Source organism: Myzus persicae, unplaced genomic scaffold, assembly GCF_001856785.1.
Source record: "Myzus persicae strain clone G006 unplaced genomic scaffold, MPER_G0061.0, whole genome shotgun sequence".
In the NCBI taxonomy this organism is placed as follows: domain Eukaryota; kingdom Metazoa; phylum Arthropoda; class Insecta; order Hemiptera; family Aphididae; genus Myzus; species Myzus persicae.
This window is the reverse complement of record NW_019100470.1, coordinates 708,807-727,898: the sequence shown is the minus strand read 5'-3', so window position 1 is coordinate 727,898 and position 19,092 is coordinate 708,807. Positions and strand designations below refer to the sequence as shown.

Below are 19,092 nucleotides of genomic sequence, written 5' to 3'. Positions count from 1 at the left end.
AAATATATATAAATGTATAGGATCAGTAATAACTTTCAATAAGTAAAATAACAACTTACGATGAGATTTCGATTTTGTCCGAAAACAGGTTTTGTGTGAAATTTCCCAGTCCACCGATTTTATACCAAAAAACAACATTTTTATACAATACCCACAATAATAGTTACAATTTTCCTGCCACGTATCATTAAACGCTGAAAACATATTATTTAAATGTCTATAAATCGTCAAAATAATATATACCGGATGATACATTTAAGAGGATTTCACAGTGAATGTCAAATGGATACAACATTCGAAAGGTGTCAAAAGAGACAGACACTCATAATTTCAAAACGCATTAACTCTTTTGAAAATATAAAACATATACAAATTATATTTTACATTCAAAAGAGCAATATTCTTCCGAATAATTTTATACAGAAGAAATCGAATTTGGGACGAGTATGAGTTATAAGTATTTAAAGTTTAGATGGTGAGGTGAGGAGGTACCACTCAAAACGTTGATCCACTTCCCCACTCTTTTAAACATTAAATACTTATAAAGTTATGAGTTATAACACAATTTATTATTAAACTCATGTAGTCATATGTATCATAAGCTATTCTATTTGTTTGGTATCCAAATACTCCGAAAAATGTCTTTCTTGGATTATGAAATTAAAACCGTGACCATAGGTATATTTTCATTTTAAAAAGTAAAAGATTTCAAAGAATATTGAAAAATATAATTAATTTCTTCAAAATATTGTTTTGTAATGCCTCAAAATATTTTTTGAAATAATAATAGTGTCTGGCATTAGATGGATCACCCGGTACCCATATAATGTATTGGCTTAACCTTGTATTTCACGATAATATATTAATATTGTTCCCCACCAGGCAGCCCTACGTGTTTTTATCACAAATATTTTATACTTGTAGGTATTTTACATCATCGAAGACATCTACTACTATAATCATATATTATTGCACAGAATATTTATAAAAATACATCTTATTTCATACTAAAAAAAATATATTTTCCATCGCGAATCTCGTTTTTTCAAGAACACACATTGATCCGTTAGCCACTAGTACGTACGCGCGTGTAGTTTGCCGTAAATAATATATATATATTATATAGTTTTTAATTTCTCGTTCTCAACACCGATCCACCGATTTACGTATTTTGAAAAGTAGTTTTCGCATAAAATATCAGCTGTCGGTTGATTAATATAGCGCCAGTGGTGCGCAATTTTTTTTTGTTCCACGACCCCCAATATTATTTATTTTTATATACAGCTTATAGTCAATGAACTACCGAATGAATTTCGGTCGTTCTTGACCGTAAGCATATAAAGTCGGTGTATTCATAGGTATTTTTGCCTATATTATAGTTTTTTATTCGCTTACCTTACAGGAAATCCATTGATTCTATAATACTGGCTGCGGATTCATTCAATCGATCGTTAGATGATATTATGTGTACGTACATATAGACGTTAACTTTTGAGACTACCTACTTAATAACAATAATATTTAAATGCTATAAAAAAAGGATGCAATAAACAAATAAAAAATCACTTAAAAGTAAAAATGAAAAGAAGTATCTACGATTATGGTTTTTGATTAACAACAAAATAAGAAAATAGTTGTATGAACATTAGTTAATTTATGGGTGAATATCTAATGTCTAACTTCAAAATCTCGTAAGCAATTAATTCGTCATTCGGGAAACAGAAGCTACAGGATTTTAATGTTGATAACGTTTTTTTAAACTCATATTATAATGGTTTTAGCAACCACCTGAATATTTTCCTAACATTGGATGACGACATTCGTTTATTATTTTGAATAATTTTTTACTTACCTTTTGCTGGGCTGTAAATGTTTTTTTGTGTTTCTGAATGTTAAGCAAAGATCTTCTAGTATAATAATGATTAAAATTGGGAAAAAAGGGAATTTTCGACAAATTTCATTTTTGTTTTATTTTGTGTAAATCAAAACTCGCGAATAATTTATTATTAATTATAGTTATACAATATATCCCCAAGAGCCGTTCGTTTTTACAGTAACGAAATATCAATTACCCACATATATTGTATATAAAATAAATATATAACTATGTATAAGAAATTATTACCTACTTCTGGCTACCTGCACATATAAGTATACTGGAGGTGGGTGTCCCCACCAATATCTTGTCCGATGAGGAGCTAAGCGACTTTTTTTTTTTAAGTAATGATGGGATGATGGGTGTTGGGAGGGGATAGATTTATGAGACGGTAAGACGTGTGCCTCCAGCGGCATAACACCTTAACACGACACTGTATATTATAACGGCGGGCAACAGAACTAAATCACTAGTCACTACCTCAACAAAACCAATACATCGCCGCTTTGTAAACCGTTAAATATTAAATACACTCATAAAGTTTATTCTTAAATGTGTGAATTAGTATCAACATTATATTATATTATATATATTAAGTCGTGGAACATCCTGTAGGTATATATGTAAATTTAATGATTCTTTTGCGATTCAGGAGTAAGTTTTGTATCACGTTTGTGTTCAAGCCAATTACATCTCAATACGGTTATTGAGGCCGGACAAGGTTTGGATATAAATACCACTATGGCGTCCATTTTATTGTTAGTATACGTTTAATAAGCGTAAGATATAATATCATATAATATATATATTTTTATCGTTATACCCAGTGAAACTCTATTTTGTTATTTTACCATAAGTTCCAACTTAAATTAAATTTTTTTTTGACTTCTTGCTCAGACATTTTTCCAGTACACGAACACATCGTAAGTATGTTGAAAAATAATTTGTACATTTATAGTATTTTGTAATCCGAACACTATTCCCGGATTTATGAAAGTAATATAACCATAAACCAGCTTTTATTATTTCGTTTGATTAAATCTTAATGTTTGCAGTTTCAAAAATGTCTTTTATAAATTATTTTATTTCATTTTCGATTTTTATCGCTATCAATTTAATGTTGTCAATTAGAGCGGAAGATTGTGAAGCAATGTCAAATTTTTTCTTGGAAAAAAATTTAATTATGTTTAACGCAACGGAATCAGTAGTATTTCTTCCCACGTTATTTAATTATAATAAGTTTAGGGAGGCTGAGTGGAAAAAACCGACTTGTGTAGAAGGCGAAGATTGCTATATAAGAAACGAAGTTAGTTTTAATAGTAAAAGAGTACAGTCACTCTCGAAAACTAAATTGGCTATAAATGATGAAGAATTATCTAAAGCCGTTTACAAAAGTCTCATTGATAACAAACTTTCAAGCGATGTACTTAGTGTTTCTCCTGATAGGTACACTGTGCGTACAAACGCTAGAAATTCTATAGCCTTTTCATTAGAATATGGCGTCAGGTATAATATATTGAAACCAAATTGTATAAACTTCATGGTTCGAAATAAAGAATCAGCGATATCAGGGTTGATTTGCAAATTTATGTACACCACTGGTGTAAGATACAACATTAAATGTGAAAAAGTCAAATTGTTGTTAATCCCCATCGATGAAAATGGTTATGCCCAGTGCGATACAATATGTACAGATTAAACATTGAACTTTAGCTACACATTGATTCACAAAAACGCAGTTGTGCGTAGTATTATTTTTTTTATTATAAGTGATAATTAATTATATTATAAGTCGTTAAAATATCATTTTTTACACAAATAATTAGCTACTCTATGATATTATTTTTCTAACAGATAATATGATGCAGTTTAATGAACCTAGGTATAAATATTACGTAAAAATATAAATTTAAACTATTTTCTACTCCACTTTTATATTTAAATATAATAAGCGCCATCGATGTAAGTCTAATAGCATCTCACAGCCAATGTCAAAGAAGGTTCACTAAGAAATGTATAACATGTTCAAGATCAAGGTCCATACATACAACAACACTTTCTGTAACAAGATCTATTGACAAACACCGATGGTTAGTCGCTTTGCATCACTTCCATATAGATATTATATAAGAAATGAGGAACGGCCTTTTGCACTCTGCACCCCATTCCTCGTGAGCTTGGCTCAAAGACATTTCTTAAAAATTGTTTAACGCGTGTAATAATTTTTAAAAGTTCCAATCAGATAATATGGCCGTTGGGGTATCCGTTGTGAAGTGACCGTGTGGTTGCGGCCAGTAGGAGTGGATTTACACACGAGAGTATAATTATTGATTAATTAATATGAAATAAAGTGAACCCTCGAAGTCTGGTATCACGATTATAATAAAAAATGTTTTTAATGCTATCGAGCAAACACCAGTAGCGTCAGCGGTGGTGCTGTGTTTGTTGATTTAAAAAACATTTTTTTGTCGAGTTACTGACAAAAAAAAAGATCAGGCTTAACAGAACAAAATATTATGATCAAAAGTATCGTCACTTGATCACGGTGTATCTATAATTTAGTAGAGTTTGAATACAAATGTCGTTTGCACTACTTATATTTAAAAATTGTACCAAAAGAAAATAATAAATACGTTTCAGAATTTAAGACATAGGAGACGATATCACGGACCTGTTAGAGTGTAAAAAAATAATATATTCTACTCGAACCACGTAAATTAAATAATACCACACAATTATATGAACTATAGGTATTTATTATTTAATTATTTTAAATATTTAAAGTTACATTTTAGCACCAATATTTGTATTTTTAGTCTTGTAAACATTTATAGGTCAATGAAGCAAATGAGCTGAGACAGTTAAACTGAATTCAGTTAAGAATATGCGCCCGGCTATGTTGATCAACTTTCTGCACATTAAATATTGAGTCTTTAGTTATTTTTAAATAAAATATTATGTCCTTGAGTATAAGCGTAATAATAATTAACTTGTGTTTTTCTTCAAATAATATTGAATTTATTGTATGTTTATGTGTTCCTTGATTTATCATTTTCGTATACTATTTTAATAATTTACATGAGTTTATGGAATACATGGGTATAATATGACTGTATGACTTACTTATCCACATAAAAAATGAAGGTGCCTACTTAAATTTAAAATGTAATATTGAAAATTAGACAATAGCTATATTGATTACATTATGTGTGCGATATATAATATATTTAATCAATTTTTTTTTGTTTATTTATCTTATAACAAAGATAATAATAACTATGTTTTATCAAATTATCAATAAGTCAAGAATTGTTTTAATTTTATAAATTTATATATTTTGCATAGGTTTATTTTTACTTTATTACATAGTACCTACCTACTTATTCTTTTTTATAATCGAATCAACTATATAGCATACGTAAATTACACTCCCAATTTGCTGATAGCTAAAAATAAGTTATAGAGTTATTACATTTATTGTAATTATACTTATTTAGGCGAGTATTATAGGTACTTACGACTTACGCATACGTATAAACTATTCATCTCGAGTGTAATAGTAATATTATTTATACAAACCGTCAGAACACCCAATGAACCCCTAACTGGTCTTTTAAATAAAGCAATACTACTTTTTCTAAAAATACATTTTTTTAAATTGTTTTAGTTTTCATATTGTCAAAAACTTTATTTTTAATATAAACGTATTCGATCAAGATCGATGTCTTGATCTAAGTTTATGGCACTTAAGATTTTGTTTTTATTCAGTTTGAATATTTTCAATGTATTCTAAATGAAACAAAATACGTTCAATGACGAGAAGTACATTTAATATATTATACTGGTTTTTATACTAGCCCGTCCACTTATAAGCATACGTCATAGTATCAACAACAACTCGTTTGGCGACTACCTCTGATTTTTAAATAAAAAGGAAATAAATAACAATTTTTTTAATTACGAGTTATCCTCTGGGCTCACAATCTGCAGTCATTTTGCGCAGTATTTTTTTTTTGCTACTCACAACGATACGTATAATTAAGACTGACCTTCACTCTATTTGCCCGTGAATATCTTTCAAGCTTGGCGAATACCTCTGGTTTTTAACTATATGAAAAAACAAAATTAAATTTTGAGTTTAAAAGAATTTGTGGGGCCAAATAAGGTGAAACCCTCTGCTGGGGGCAGAAATAACCTCCACTACAATAATGAAGGTAAATACTGCCATGTGTTTATTAATGGCTTGTGGAATTTATATACTGTAAATCAACAAAGTATTTTTTTCGTAAATTAGGTACAATAACCAAAACATAATTTAATAGTTTAAATCAACACATCATTTTTACGATGTATAAGAATATCAATGCAATATTCCTGTAACCGTGTGATAATGTAATAATGTGATGATAAATAATATTATATGGTTCGTGAAAAACTCAAAATTCATCGACTGACTACTGTCGCATATTAATATTCCGCCCCTCTTTAATACACGGACACACCTAGTATTACATGGAAAAATCCAAGAAGCCAGTTTTTATAAAATCAAGCCAATTACATCAGTTCTACTACAGTTGATGAGGATGAGTAGGGTTGAGATATAAATACGAGGAGATAGAACATTTTTATTTTAGTATTGTTTGAGACTTGTGGTATTAAAGATTTCAGCATAACATTTTACTAATATTTTTAAATTAAAATTTTTTTCTGCTATTGACAATATCCAAAACCAACACTTCCGATGACAAATATCGATTGTAAGTATTTTTATAAATAATAACTATATCGAAATGTTGTAATTGGAAAAATCTGCAATCCAGAACTAGGTTATAATTGAAAATAACTTGAAAGCTAAAAAGTAACAAGTAATATCGTATTGTATCATTAGTTTATTATATTTTATAGTTAATTATGGCTAAAACCATATTGGTATAATAAAAATTTTAAAAATAAATCGTATCTTACACATCCATTATAAAATATTCACATATCCTTGGCTTAAAACCTAAGTCATACATATTTTCTAATTTGAAATAAATTATTTCATAGTATATAGTATCAAATTGTTAGTTAATTTTAAATACTACACGATGAGTTGTATACAAAAATTAGTTTCGGTTTTTATTATAGCAAATTTCATGGTATACGGTGTATTATCGATAGGCTGTGAATTAATTTCAAATTTTTTAATAGATAATAAAATGTATATGATGAATGCAACAGAATCCGTTATATTTATCCCATCGTCTAATTTAGAACCTTATTTAGAAACCTGGGCGAATGTAAAAGATGACAATGTGTACTATAATTTGATTACGTATAATGACGAATACAAACTGTCTCTCTCTAACACTGATTTGGATATAAGTGATAAAAAGTTGACGAATGCAATTTACAAAAGTTTCGTTGACAACCAACTATCACAAGAAATCATAACAGTTTTTCCAAACAGATATATTATTTTGACTGAAAATGGCACAAGAGTATTTTCGTTTAAATATATCAATAATATAAATGTTGTATCTAAAAATTGTGATAAGTTTCAACTTCAATACATATCGACAAGAATAGAAGGATTGATTTGCAAAATCAAATATATGGCTGGCGTAAGGTATAAGGTTAATTGTGGCAAAATCGGATTAGAATTTATGCCTATCAACGAAATAGGTGAACTTGAAGCCGAAATACAATGTATAACCTAAACATTTTCCTTACACTCATTATTTTAATGAAACCAAACTAAATAATATTATAATATCGTGATTTGTTCAATGAAGTAATTTTTAATTGTATTATTCAAAACGAATAATTATTTATGACATTCATAAATCACGTTACAAATACCAACTGAATTTCAAAAATGTAATATTATGATGTATCAATGAAATAGACAAATATTTGTAAGAAATATTAATATAAATGAACCTATAGTCTTATATGAATGAATGCTCGTATAATATTAAAGATGTTTAAAGTACAAGTTTAGTGTGCTAAGCGCAATCGTTATAAAAAATGATTAATTTTAGACTTTAGCTCAATATTTTGCACAATTTAAATTCCATTATATCTAATATATATTCAAACTTGTTCAATAATGTTTGCTGAAAGTTTTTCCACACCCTTGAAGAAAAACACTGTACAAACTAAAATATCGGAAACGACTTTCGGTAATTTAAGATGGACGCATAAACGTTTTGAACACAAACTGTATATTCAAACATTTTTAAAAAAAAATTATGTAAAAATACGTACCTATGTATTTTTAGAAAACAGATAAAATCACACCTTGGAAGTTCCTATTGTATAAAATACTATTTAGAGGTGTAATGAGTGCCGAATAAAAACTTTAACTCACATAAAATACAATATGAAGTCTGTATTGCACGATAAACGATTATTCACTTATTTTAATTTCATTTATTTTTTCAATCCTTATCGTTCAGCATTTATGGTCACCATACCTTGTTGATTTTTGTATGCCCTGATATAATATAGGTGATACTCATGAGTTATGACTGATTCTGACGAATAATTTAAACCAAAATGTATTGTTAGGAAAATCCAATTGAGACAACCGGTTTATTGTCAAAATAAAAATATTATTAAAATCTTGAAGTTCTGCATCACAGCATCAAGATCAAGTTAATTAAAACATGACACGATTGGATAGGGTTCGTATACAAAAACGAATTTACAATATATATAACTATTAGTGTTCGTATTTTAAAGGTTTATATACACCGTTATATTAACGTCAAGCAAAAATTCAAACTATCCACGGTTTTTTACAATATCCCATACCTACTGAAACTTTCCAACACAAATTTGTTGTTAGTATCTATTATTTATAATATATTATGCTGTACCTCTATATCTGAGTGTTTGAAATTTTCTGATGAAAAAAATATTGATATGATAAAAAAAAGATTTTATAGTACAGTAAAATCCAATAGCTCCTCTCAGATTCTAAAACACAGAGTATACTTTCATGCCACGATTACACAAATAACAATTAAAACTAACGTCCATACAATATAACAATACAAAAAGTACATAACAATTAACATAATAATGTTTTAAACCCAAAATAATCATAATTCATAAGTAAAGTATAATGTATTTTATCACATGTAAATTTGTTGCAGAATGTACCTTATAATATCGCAATTCAGCTGGAACTCAATTGTACACTTTTAATGATTTTTACCTACATTTTGATATAATAACAACGATCTATAGGTAATCTAAATATTATCATAGTACCAAGGTATATTTATTAAAATATTGTTTTCATCACTTTTGAATTTTTGATACAATTTTTTGTTTTTAAATCACTTTAAAAAAATGGCATATAATAATACGTATTAGGAGTTAGCACACGTAGTAATAGCATTCAAATACCAATAAAAAATACCTTAAGCAACCAGTTTATTTAAATAATCATTACCATTACCTACTCAAGTTATGAATATTTTATCCCCGGCACATCCTACAATTTTATAGAAAAACCCGAGAAGCCTGTTTTGATTAGATCGAGCCAATTACAACCAGACACATTCTCTGATACTGAGTAGGATTGGATATAAATACGAGTAGAGTAGGTACATTTTATTTTTAGTGTTCTTAAAGACTTTGAAAAGGTGACATAAGAGCTCGCCAAAATTTTTACTCTTATTAACAAATTTAAATTTTGATTCTTTTTCGACACTATCCAAAACCGAAACTCTTCTTCTGAGGACAAAAAAGTCGTTTGTAAGTATTTTTAATAAAAGCTTATCGAATTCTCTGTCAGAACTAATAAGTAAAAATATAATATTATTGTATTATTTGTTAATCTGTAGTTTATACACCTAAAACGGCTAAACCCTATTAATATTAAACAAATTTTAAAATTAATCACATCATTACCAAATTATAATATTGTATACTTGGTTTAATAATTCAGTTGTACATAGTTTCTATAATTTGAGGTACAATTGTTATTACAATAAATGATAAATTAATCTCAATTTGCAAGACATTATTTAAAATACTAATTAATAATGAGTTCTATGAATGAATTAGTTTTGGTTTTTATTTCAATTAATTTTATTTTCACCACTGTATCTTCAAAAGATTGTGATGCAATTTCCAATTTTTTTATAAAAAACAATTTAATGTTTCTGAATTCAACGGAATCCGTTGTATTTCTTCCGACAGATTTTGAATACCAAGTAGAAGAGTGGAAAGATTTTGATGGTGACCATAATGAATACCATAATTCGATTACGTATAATGACGAACTCATGAATTCACTCTCGGGAACTGACTTGAGTATAAGTGATGAAGAGTTAACTGGTGCCGCATACAGCAGTCTCGTTAATAACGAAAAGTTACATGATTTAGTTAGCGTTTTTTCGAACAGATATATAGTTAGAACTGGAAGCTCCACTAGAGTATTTACAATTGACTATGCCCAATTTTATTATCTTGAAAAAACAAAATGTGATAAATTTCAAGTGCAATATACGAAGTCAGTAATAAAAGGATTAATTTGCAAAATTACTTATGTCACTGGTTTGAGGTATACCGTAAAATGTGGCAGTGTCGTTTTAGAATTATTGCCACTTGACAAAAATGGAGAACTTGAATATGAAATAAGATGCACCTAAAACCTACATTTATATAAGCTCATATTTTCCACAAACCAAAACTTATAATAGCATATTTTTATTTTATTTGTGAGACCATTTTTATTTATTCAATAAGTTCAATAAAAAACAAAAAAAAAAAACAAATTGTATTTTAAAAAGCGTTATTAAATTAAATTTATTTATTGGATTAATATATTTTCATTTAATTCCATTATGCCTACTAAATATTAACAATTTTTTGTATATTATTGTTATTCAAGACTTACATTATCTATCGATACACAAACGATAAATATTCATTTAAATTATAAAAACACACACACATTATAATGTTCTAATATAAACAGTGAAACCTCTAAATACCCGATACTCTCAGGCCTCAGCTACTGAAATTTTTTCCCTATTCAGAGTGTTCAGTTGGTAGAAAGTTTGTAGTTTTTTCCCCAACAAAAAGTTTTTTGTTATTTGGAGGTGTCCGCTATTTAGAGGTTCCGTTAAAGGAGGACTCACTGTATTATATTTATATTGTGTGTCCTACCGGACCGAATACACGATCTGTTTTTATTTTCTGTTTTACTCTAAAAGTCCTGTGCGTTTAGGTATATATTTTTAGGTCATATTTTGTTGAAAACTGAAGGACCCCTTAAGGTGTTGAGGCACAATATCAAATAATCAAAATGCCTTTATAGACGCTCAATAGGAGTCGTAAAAAACACAGAGTATTCTTCACGCCATGATTATAATAATAATAGAATATTAACAACTAAAACAAATTAATAATAAATATTTGTAGCTATAGAAAGTTAAAATTAAAACACCACTTATATTAGAATTTAAACCTCCTAAAATTTAAGATGACTTGTGCTTATATGATTATATTTTCGGAATCGGTGATATCTTATGTCATTAATGTTTAATAATCTTTTGATGTGTTAAATTTAAAACAAATACTGGTTATCATCAAATTGATTGTATTAAAGCCTATAAATATGTAATAAAATAACACTAACTAAATTTAAATTTAAATTGATGTTTTAAACTAGAAATTTTTGATAAATAATATTAAATGCATTGGTTTTTGTTATCATGTTATTAAGTATAGGCACGTTTTATATTGTACACATTATTCATTATCATTATACCAAAAAAAAAAAAAATGTTCAATAAAAAAATAAATATGTAACTATATAGGCAACATGTTAAATGTATATTTGATTGAACTATCATTATTGTACGACTAGAGAAAACTTCACAAACTTCAACTCCAGGGTCATCTCAAGTTCCACACTATTTATTCCAAGCACTTGGGACCTAATAGAGCGTGAGCAATGATTATATTTAAAGCTATAACTGACATGTTTATTAGATGAATATTTGTTTCAAATATTATCAACACGGAAATCGCATATGTATGAATTATTTATTCTATGAGGTACAAACACCCGCATAAAACTAAACAACATTTAAATCGTAAAATGCATTTTATGAAGGAATAAATTAATAAACGCGTCATAATACGATGGTATTACGTATTACTACCTACCAGCAAAACAATTATGTACAGCGACGAATAAATAGCAATTATGAAGAAATACCATTCAAATTAACAGAACTGATTTACCAATTTTCTATTACATTATGATATGAATGAAATAAAATTCACAAATAAACTGTCAGTATATTGAAAATTAAAATATAGCTTATACGATATAAGTTATATCACACAATCTATTTTGACCCACAGTGTGAACACATAAATTCCAGGCCATCAAAACTTCGAACAAAACCACGCTGTTCACATACTCTTCGTCTCTTCATACTAAATATTTTTTATATTTTTTTTATATAATAATATATATATATTTAATATTAGTATAAATTTAGCATAGGTTATAACTGAAGTGTATTATTGCCATTAAAATATCTAATAAATGTTTTTGTCATCCATGTAAAACATGTATTATATATTTATATGTTTATTCATATAGGTTCATTATAATCTAATATGTAAATTATTCCATTTTCAAAATTTAACTCATAAAATTAAAGAAAAAACATATGTAAGTTCTTGTCGACTTATTTAAACGTTACTAACTGCGACTTAGCACAACTTCACCGAACAGTTCAAGGAAAAATTAAATTATCATATTATTACTATAGGTACTTACCTATAATGCCAATAATAGGCAATGATAGTACTAGAATATACGCCAGGGACTAGATATAGGCAAAAACTATACGCTGACGGTCCAAAACGTATATTTTCATATTTGTAACGTCGTACAGTAATAATAATTATCGCACATTCGACTGACGAAAAAAGACTCGATACCGTGAAAATGTCTCTGTGAATCGTCGGACCAGTAAGTATTATAAATAATGTTAAACAGAATAGAATTAATTTACCAAATATAATATAGAGGCGTTAACAAAGGTACAAATTGTTCATCACGCCAACTCCGAATGATTTATTTTAGAAAATCGTTTTACACACGTTATCTTCGATCAGAAAATGCACTATCCAAATCAGGTAAGTATACCTTTTGTTAAATACATCAAAAGCTGGGAGGTGAATACCGCCGTTCTGTTCTATGACACAGTTTAGCATATCTGCATATCTATGGATACCGAAAACGGCAAGAACAGTAAGTTCATTGTGGGTCAGGGGCGTCATTTGGGGGGAGCAGGGTGTGCAACGGCACCACTAATTTAAAAAAGTGTCAACAATGGGCCCGCCATTAATACTCCAGCCCGTCGTCAAAATTAACTTAAGCTCGTACATTATGATTTTATATATATAGGTAATATAAATAAAATGTATATTTTTTCAAGTTGTTGTATATTTTTGTGTATCAGGCTTATTGATTATACCTTATTAGCGTTTTTTTTTCAATTAACAGTGAAATGGCTTTAGCTGGTTGCTTTAATTGTTTAAAAGCTTTTAATTCTTTGAATTTCTAGCTATTTAAAAGTTTCATTAGTCGTTGCGAGTTTCAATTATAGAACTATAAAAGGGAAGGAAAGAATATTTACATAGGTTTGCATAGGTTATCTACATTTATATGTATAAATATATTTTTTTTTAGTGGCCTGGGGAAATGTCAATATTGGCTTGTCTAAAAGTTTTCACACCCAGAAAAAAACTGAAATGACGCCCCTGGTGTGGATTACCGTTATATCGAAGTGATATAAGAGGAAGCAGAGCCGTGACCAAAAAACATATAATTAATTGTTTATGTAATAATGTTAACACATACCATTAATTAAAAAGTAATTCATTTTTAATATTTGAGAATAAACAGTAAAACTTCGTATCCGCTCGCCTTATAAGCAGACTTCAGATGTGACAGAGGTCAATAGATTCAAAGATTTGAGCTAAATTCAATACAACGTGAATAGGTATATACGCACGAGACGGCACGACACAGTTAAAATTTTTATATTTTATAGAAATAAGTTTTGATATTCTAAGGCCATCCCATCTCCCTGTTAGATACACCACTATGATAATAAATATATATTATGGACCTTAGTGATTCACAATAAAGTAACATTGTATGACGATGGCATTCGTGTGATACGAATGTCAAACATCACTGAATATTGAAACTATTTTACAACTCCAAAAGGTTGTACAGACACAGAATTAATAAAATGTAGGCAAGTTCCAAGTTGGAACCACCCTACTTTACAGGTATCCTAGGTACCTAAGTGTCAAGTATAATGGATAATATGTTTGTTTATATTATTTCAATATAATATGACATTATGTCAGCCAATATCACTAAGACGTATATTATATCATATTACTAGGTATATTACCATATTAGTCAAAGTTAAAATATCATTATATAATTAAAATATAATAATATTAATAAAATATTTAAATCCTGACGAAAAATATCTTTGAGTTACAACAAAATAATTCAAATTGTTTCACTTCGTTTCAAAATACTTTTGTTTAAATAAACTTAAAATTTCCATACAAAAATTGTGATTTCTGAACTTATATAGTTGAGATTTTTTAGTATTATTCAACCAAAATGAGCTAATTAGTATGAGTTACAATTTAACGTGATGTATTATTTCGCTTTTCACGTATGCATATTATTATCAATTTGTACAACAGCTAACAACTACCAATAAATTATATCCTACCTGCAACTCGATGAGGATACTGAGTGTAAGTATTTATTTATTTGGTTCTTACCTGACATCTCATGCTCTTCTCGTTTGCGATTTGGCTGTTCGACCTGCGACTCTGGACTTCGGTGAGAACTGAACTCGAGGTGATCATTGTGCATGACATCGACTGCCTGGGTTCAGAACTGGTCCAGTACCAGTCTTCGTCAGCGTAAGCCCACCCGCAACCATTGTACGTTGTGTGAGTAACCGTACTGGTAGCCACTGCGTCCGGATCGGCCAAGCTTTGTCATCGCCGTTGAACGACTTTGTTGTAAAATTTTGTTCAAATTTTGTGTGACCACGACCCAGGGCCGGATTTGAAAGAGGGTTTTAAGGTCACTTGCCCCGGCCAGTATATATTTGGAGGACATCCGGATGCCGGAATATTAAAAAAAAATTTCAAACTTTTTGACCCTCAGTTTAGGAAATCTATGAAAAAAAATTTAGAGTAACCTAGGGTATAACATCAAACAGGTAAAAATGAACTATAATATTGTGTGTAAATAATTTAATATTTACCATCTGGACAAACTTTTTTGTTATTATGATTTTGTTATCATATCCAAACCTGATAAAAACGTTTCTCGACATTTAATGAAGTTTTGGCGGCAATATGAGAGTATTAATTTTGTTCGTTTGATGTAATATTTGAGTATTATAGAAATAGTGACTACTGACTAGTGATATAATATATAAGTTAACGAAAATTTGGTGTTGCTTTCATTTAGTGTAATATAATAATTACAAACTACTAATAAGCTGAGCTAGTTATAGGCATATGATATTTCCGATAAAATTTTTTTTTTTTTTAATTAATATCGATAAAAAGTATTCGGTGGTTAAAAAAAACTTTAAAATGTAACATAAGATTCCTCGTAAATTGCTGTTTGTTGAAATTTAAAAAAATGAATCCACATTATTTTTGCATGAGCGTTTGAAGTTTGAACGGGGGCTGCTTGCGTGCGGCACTTGGTATAGGCAAAAACTACACCCCAAGGTTAGTAGTAAAAATAGTAAAAATTTCTCATTATCAGGGGCAGTGTTTGAATATAAATAAATATAATTATGGTATGTTTGATTGCTGTGAAATGACACAAAATATTGTGAAAATATCACTGCAGATCGTCGTCTTGTCAAACGTATTAAAAAAAAAAAAAACATTTTTTCAATACATAGAAATCGAATTTTAGACGAGTAGTTTATGTTTTTTTTATGAAAAAAATAAGGAGTAAACTTCATGAGTATCTAATGTTTGGGTCAGTGGAGTGAAATTCGGTACAGGTGTAGTGTGTATCCCGTAAAATATGGGTATTGGCACTACTCAGTACTACACCGCTCATCTAAATTTAAAAAAATATAACTAATAAGCAATTTGTCCGAGATTTTTATAGATTGAAATACTCTGAATAAAACTTCTTTGGAATATGAATTTAAAATAATGTCATTCAACAGTAAAAATTACATTCTTTTCATAAATGTTGTTTTGTAATGGTTTTAAATTATAAAAAGTAATATTTTCAAAAACGTTGACGTTTTCTGAAATAAAACAACCCAATTTCTATATAGTATATTATTTAAAAGTTGTGCATCACATTAAATTTACCTCTATGGCAGGGGTCGGGAACCTGCGGCTCTTTGGAAAATTCCCACTAATATTAAGTAGATACGTTTTTTTGTGTTATTGTATTTAATTAAATAATATTATATTTGTATAAATAATATTAATAATAATGAATTAATGAAACAAAGATTTTCTATACATACTAAATTTAAGACGTAAGATGTATCATTATGTTTTTAATGTCTACCAATTTTTTTTTCAATGAAATAATAATACTATCTTTATTCTAATATTCTATAATATACTGTCTATACTAACTACAACTCAAATAAGGTTATTCAAACCTGTTCGGCTCCCTGGACTTCATGGTTTTTGTCATTTTTTCGAAAAAATGGCTCTTTCTTACGAAAAGGTACTCGCCCCTGCTCTATGGGCTGTGGCTCTAGCAGTCATATTTCATAAATAAGTGTTGCACATTTTAACCATAGGCATATTATACAATAACGTCATTGTATACATCTATTAACCCTGTTGCTGGGGAATAGAATTGCAGCATCAGTCTGATCCAACTTGATCGTAAGAGGCGACTATAAGGATCAAACAGGGAACAATGATGGTCACAAAGGATCCTATCATCCAGTGCCCGGAGTACCCTAGTCCCATTAGGTCGATGGGGACCAAATGGGACAACAAGGCCAACCACTAGCCGGCCTGGGTAGCTAGAATAGTGGGAGAGATGGCAACATCTCGGGTTGACCAACTGACGTCAACTCAAAACCCAGTCAGTGCCGCGGGAGAGGGGAGCCCCACTGTACGTCGGACCGGCATGCCGCTCCGAAAACAGTGCCCCTCAAGGTTGAGGTGCCTATCTCGGCTGCAACGCGGTGGCCGTGGGACCAGCGCTAGATAGTAAACAATCACTGAACCTTAGTGAGAGGACGGAACCCTAAGGCGAAAGCCGACCGAAATCAGAAAGGTACGCGCTCGTCGCGGTGCTGGTGGTCCCTATGACGACCCGGGCGTCGCAGTAGCGGCGCCTGAACCTCTATGGCTCGTAATTAGCTCCTCTGAGCTACCACACGGTCCATAGTTGTATGGCGCAGGCCGCAAAACCCGGATGTACTCTGTATACATCTATAATAGTATAACCTTTAGGGTTATCAAATATTCAATGTGTAATCCGAAATTTTAAATTAATTAAATTTGTTCATGAACACGTGTATGTAAATATATAATGAGTAACCACTAAAATTTTAAATATTGAACATATCCAAATCAAATTTACTTATATAGGTATTATAATTTATAAGTAGTTCAATAACTTTTTTGTATACCTACAAAAACCCGAAAAGGTACCAATTAAAAGTTTAACTGTTATCAATGTTTTTTTTTTTCATTTACAATTGTCATAAAATATTGCTTTGTCGTCTGATCTAATAAGTAGGTGTATTTTATTTCAGAGGCTGTGCACCTCCTCCTCAAATCTCATCTGCCCAGACCGCAATTGTATTAACTACTAAATCTGCATAACACCTTACCCCTTTACACAGGAAAAATATTTGCGAGTATAATACAATAATATTATATAATAATTTCCGTGTATTGTCACAATAAAGTTACACGTAATGTATTCTATTTTTTATGTGCATACAAATTGATTGAAATTTATCTTGACAACTCAATCCTTCCAATTTTATTGTCACAATAAACGTAGATTAGCAATTTCCATTTTATTTTACTACAACGCACTATATTATTGTGAATGATCTAATCATACGAAAATGATAAATATCATTAAATGTTAATCATCAATGCAAATGTAATTCTTATAAACAAGATAAACATACATAAATTGTTACTTTTATTCATGGCTAAATATATACACATATTTAGCCATGCTTTTATTTATCCAATAAATTATATTTAATGAACAACCTATAATACAAAAAATTAATTTTGTAGGACATGGGCGATGGGCATGTTAAAAGATTAAATGTTCGGCATATAAGCCAATATCCACAACCTTCAACATCTGTAATCATATGTTGTCAATAAGTTTATTCTGCTAAGTTATAACTTATTTCACGTCTTAATAAACACGTTTCATTCTAGGTGTCAAAAGTTCAGCTGATAAGAATTACACAAATGCCCAAACATAAAGTCTTACGGATGAGGTCGACGACGTAACTATGTATTTTTATTATTTTACCCATTCACATTATATTCTATGTGATTTGTTAGAGTAGGTTGATTATTTTTTCTTCCTCATAATCCACAATCATCATTACCTATTAGGTAATATCTATAATCTTGGCAACTGAAAATTGTAAAATTATTTAACACTTTTTTTTACTATAAAGTTTAAAAGATTAAAAACTAACAATAAAAAAAATAAGCCACATTTAAATAGGTACTATGTCTAATCCATCTGTACTTTCACAAAATCAAATTTGTAATTTATAGAATACATGGAATATTATGTGCAACATGAACATACAATTTAATATTTGTTTATATTAAAAAACACAAAAAATAAAAAGACCTGCAACACACTAATAAAAGTATTGTGCCATAAAAAATCAATGTTAAAACCTGTTGAAGAAATACAGATGAACTTGAAGAGAACTAATAAAAAATAACATTATTTTCGATCTAAATCCTTTAATATTTACCATAAAAGTACACTTAAGACAAAAAAATTATGAAGAATTAATTAAAAGTATAGTTTAAAAATATTAGACATGATAAATATTTTTATAATATTCACTCTCCTTAGCCAATAGATACCTGTGTTTCTGGTGTGACTACTGTGAAGACATTGCCAGCTAAGAAGAAAT

At 29.2% G+C, this 19,092-nt stretch overlaps 1 protein-coding gene and 1 long non-coding RNA gene across 4 annotated transcripts; both read left to right on the top strand.

Moving 5' to 3' along the window:
* The first annotated feature begins 778 nt into the window (after positions 1–778).
* On the top strand, positions 779–18,497 carry LOC111026295. Of its 3 annotated transcripts, none has more exons than XR_002603683.1 (2): positions 779–2,799; positions 18,368–18,497. It is a non-coding gene; the product is annotated as an uncharacterized LOC111026295 (long non-coding RNA). The 3 variants fall into 3 exon arrangements; XR_002603681.1 differs by lacking the exon at positions 779–2,799 and adding an exon at positions 16,516–17,231; XR_002603682.1 differs by lacking the exon at positions 779–2,799 and adding an exon at positions 17,531–18,289.
* Positions 5,248–12,463, top strand: LOC111026284. The gene has a single exon (XM_022304340.1). The coding sequence runs from the start codon at positions 9,919–9,921 to the stop codon at positions 10,525–10,527; it is 609 nt and encodes a 202-aa protein (XP_022160032.1). The 5' UTR covers positions 5,248–9,918; the 3' UTR covers positions 10,528–12,463.
* Positions 18,498–19,092: the final 595 nt, after the last annotated feature.

What these genes read in the sequence shown, in the direction of transcription:
- LOC111026284 (XM_022304340.1), top strand. Translation starts at nt 9,919, where the DNA reads ATGAGTTCTATGAATGAATTAGTTTTGGTTTTTATTTCAATTAATTTT.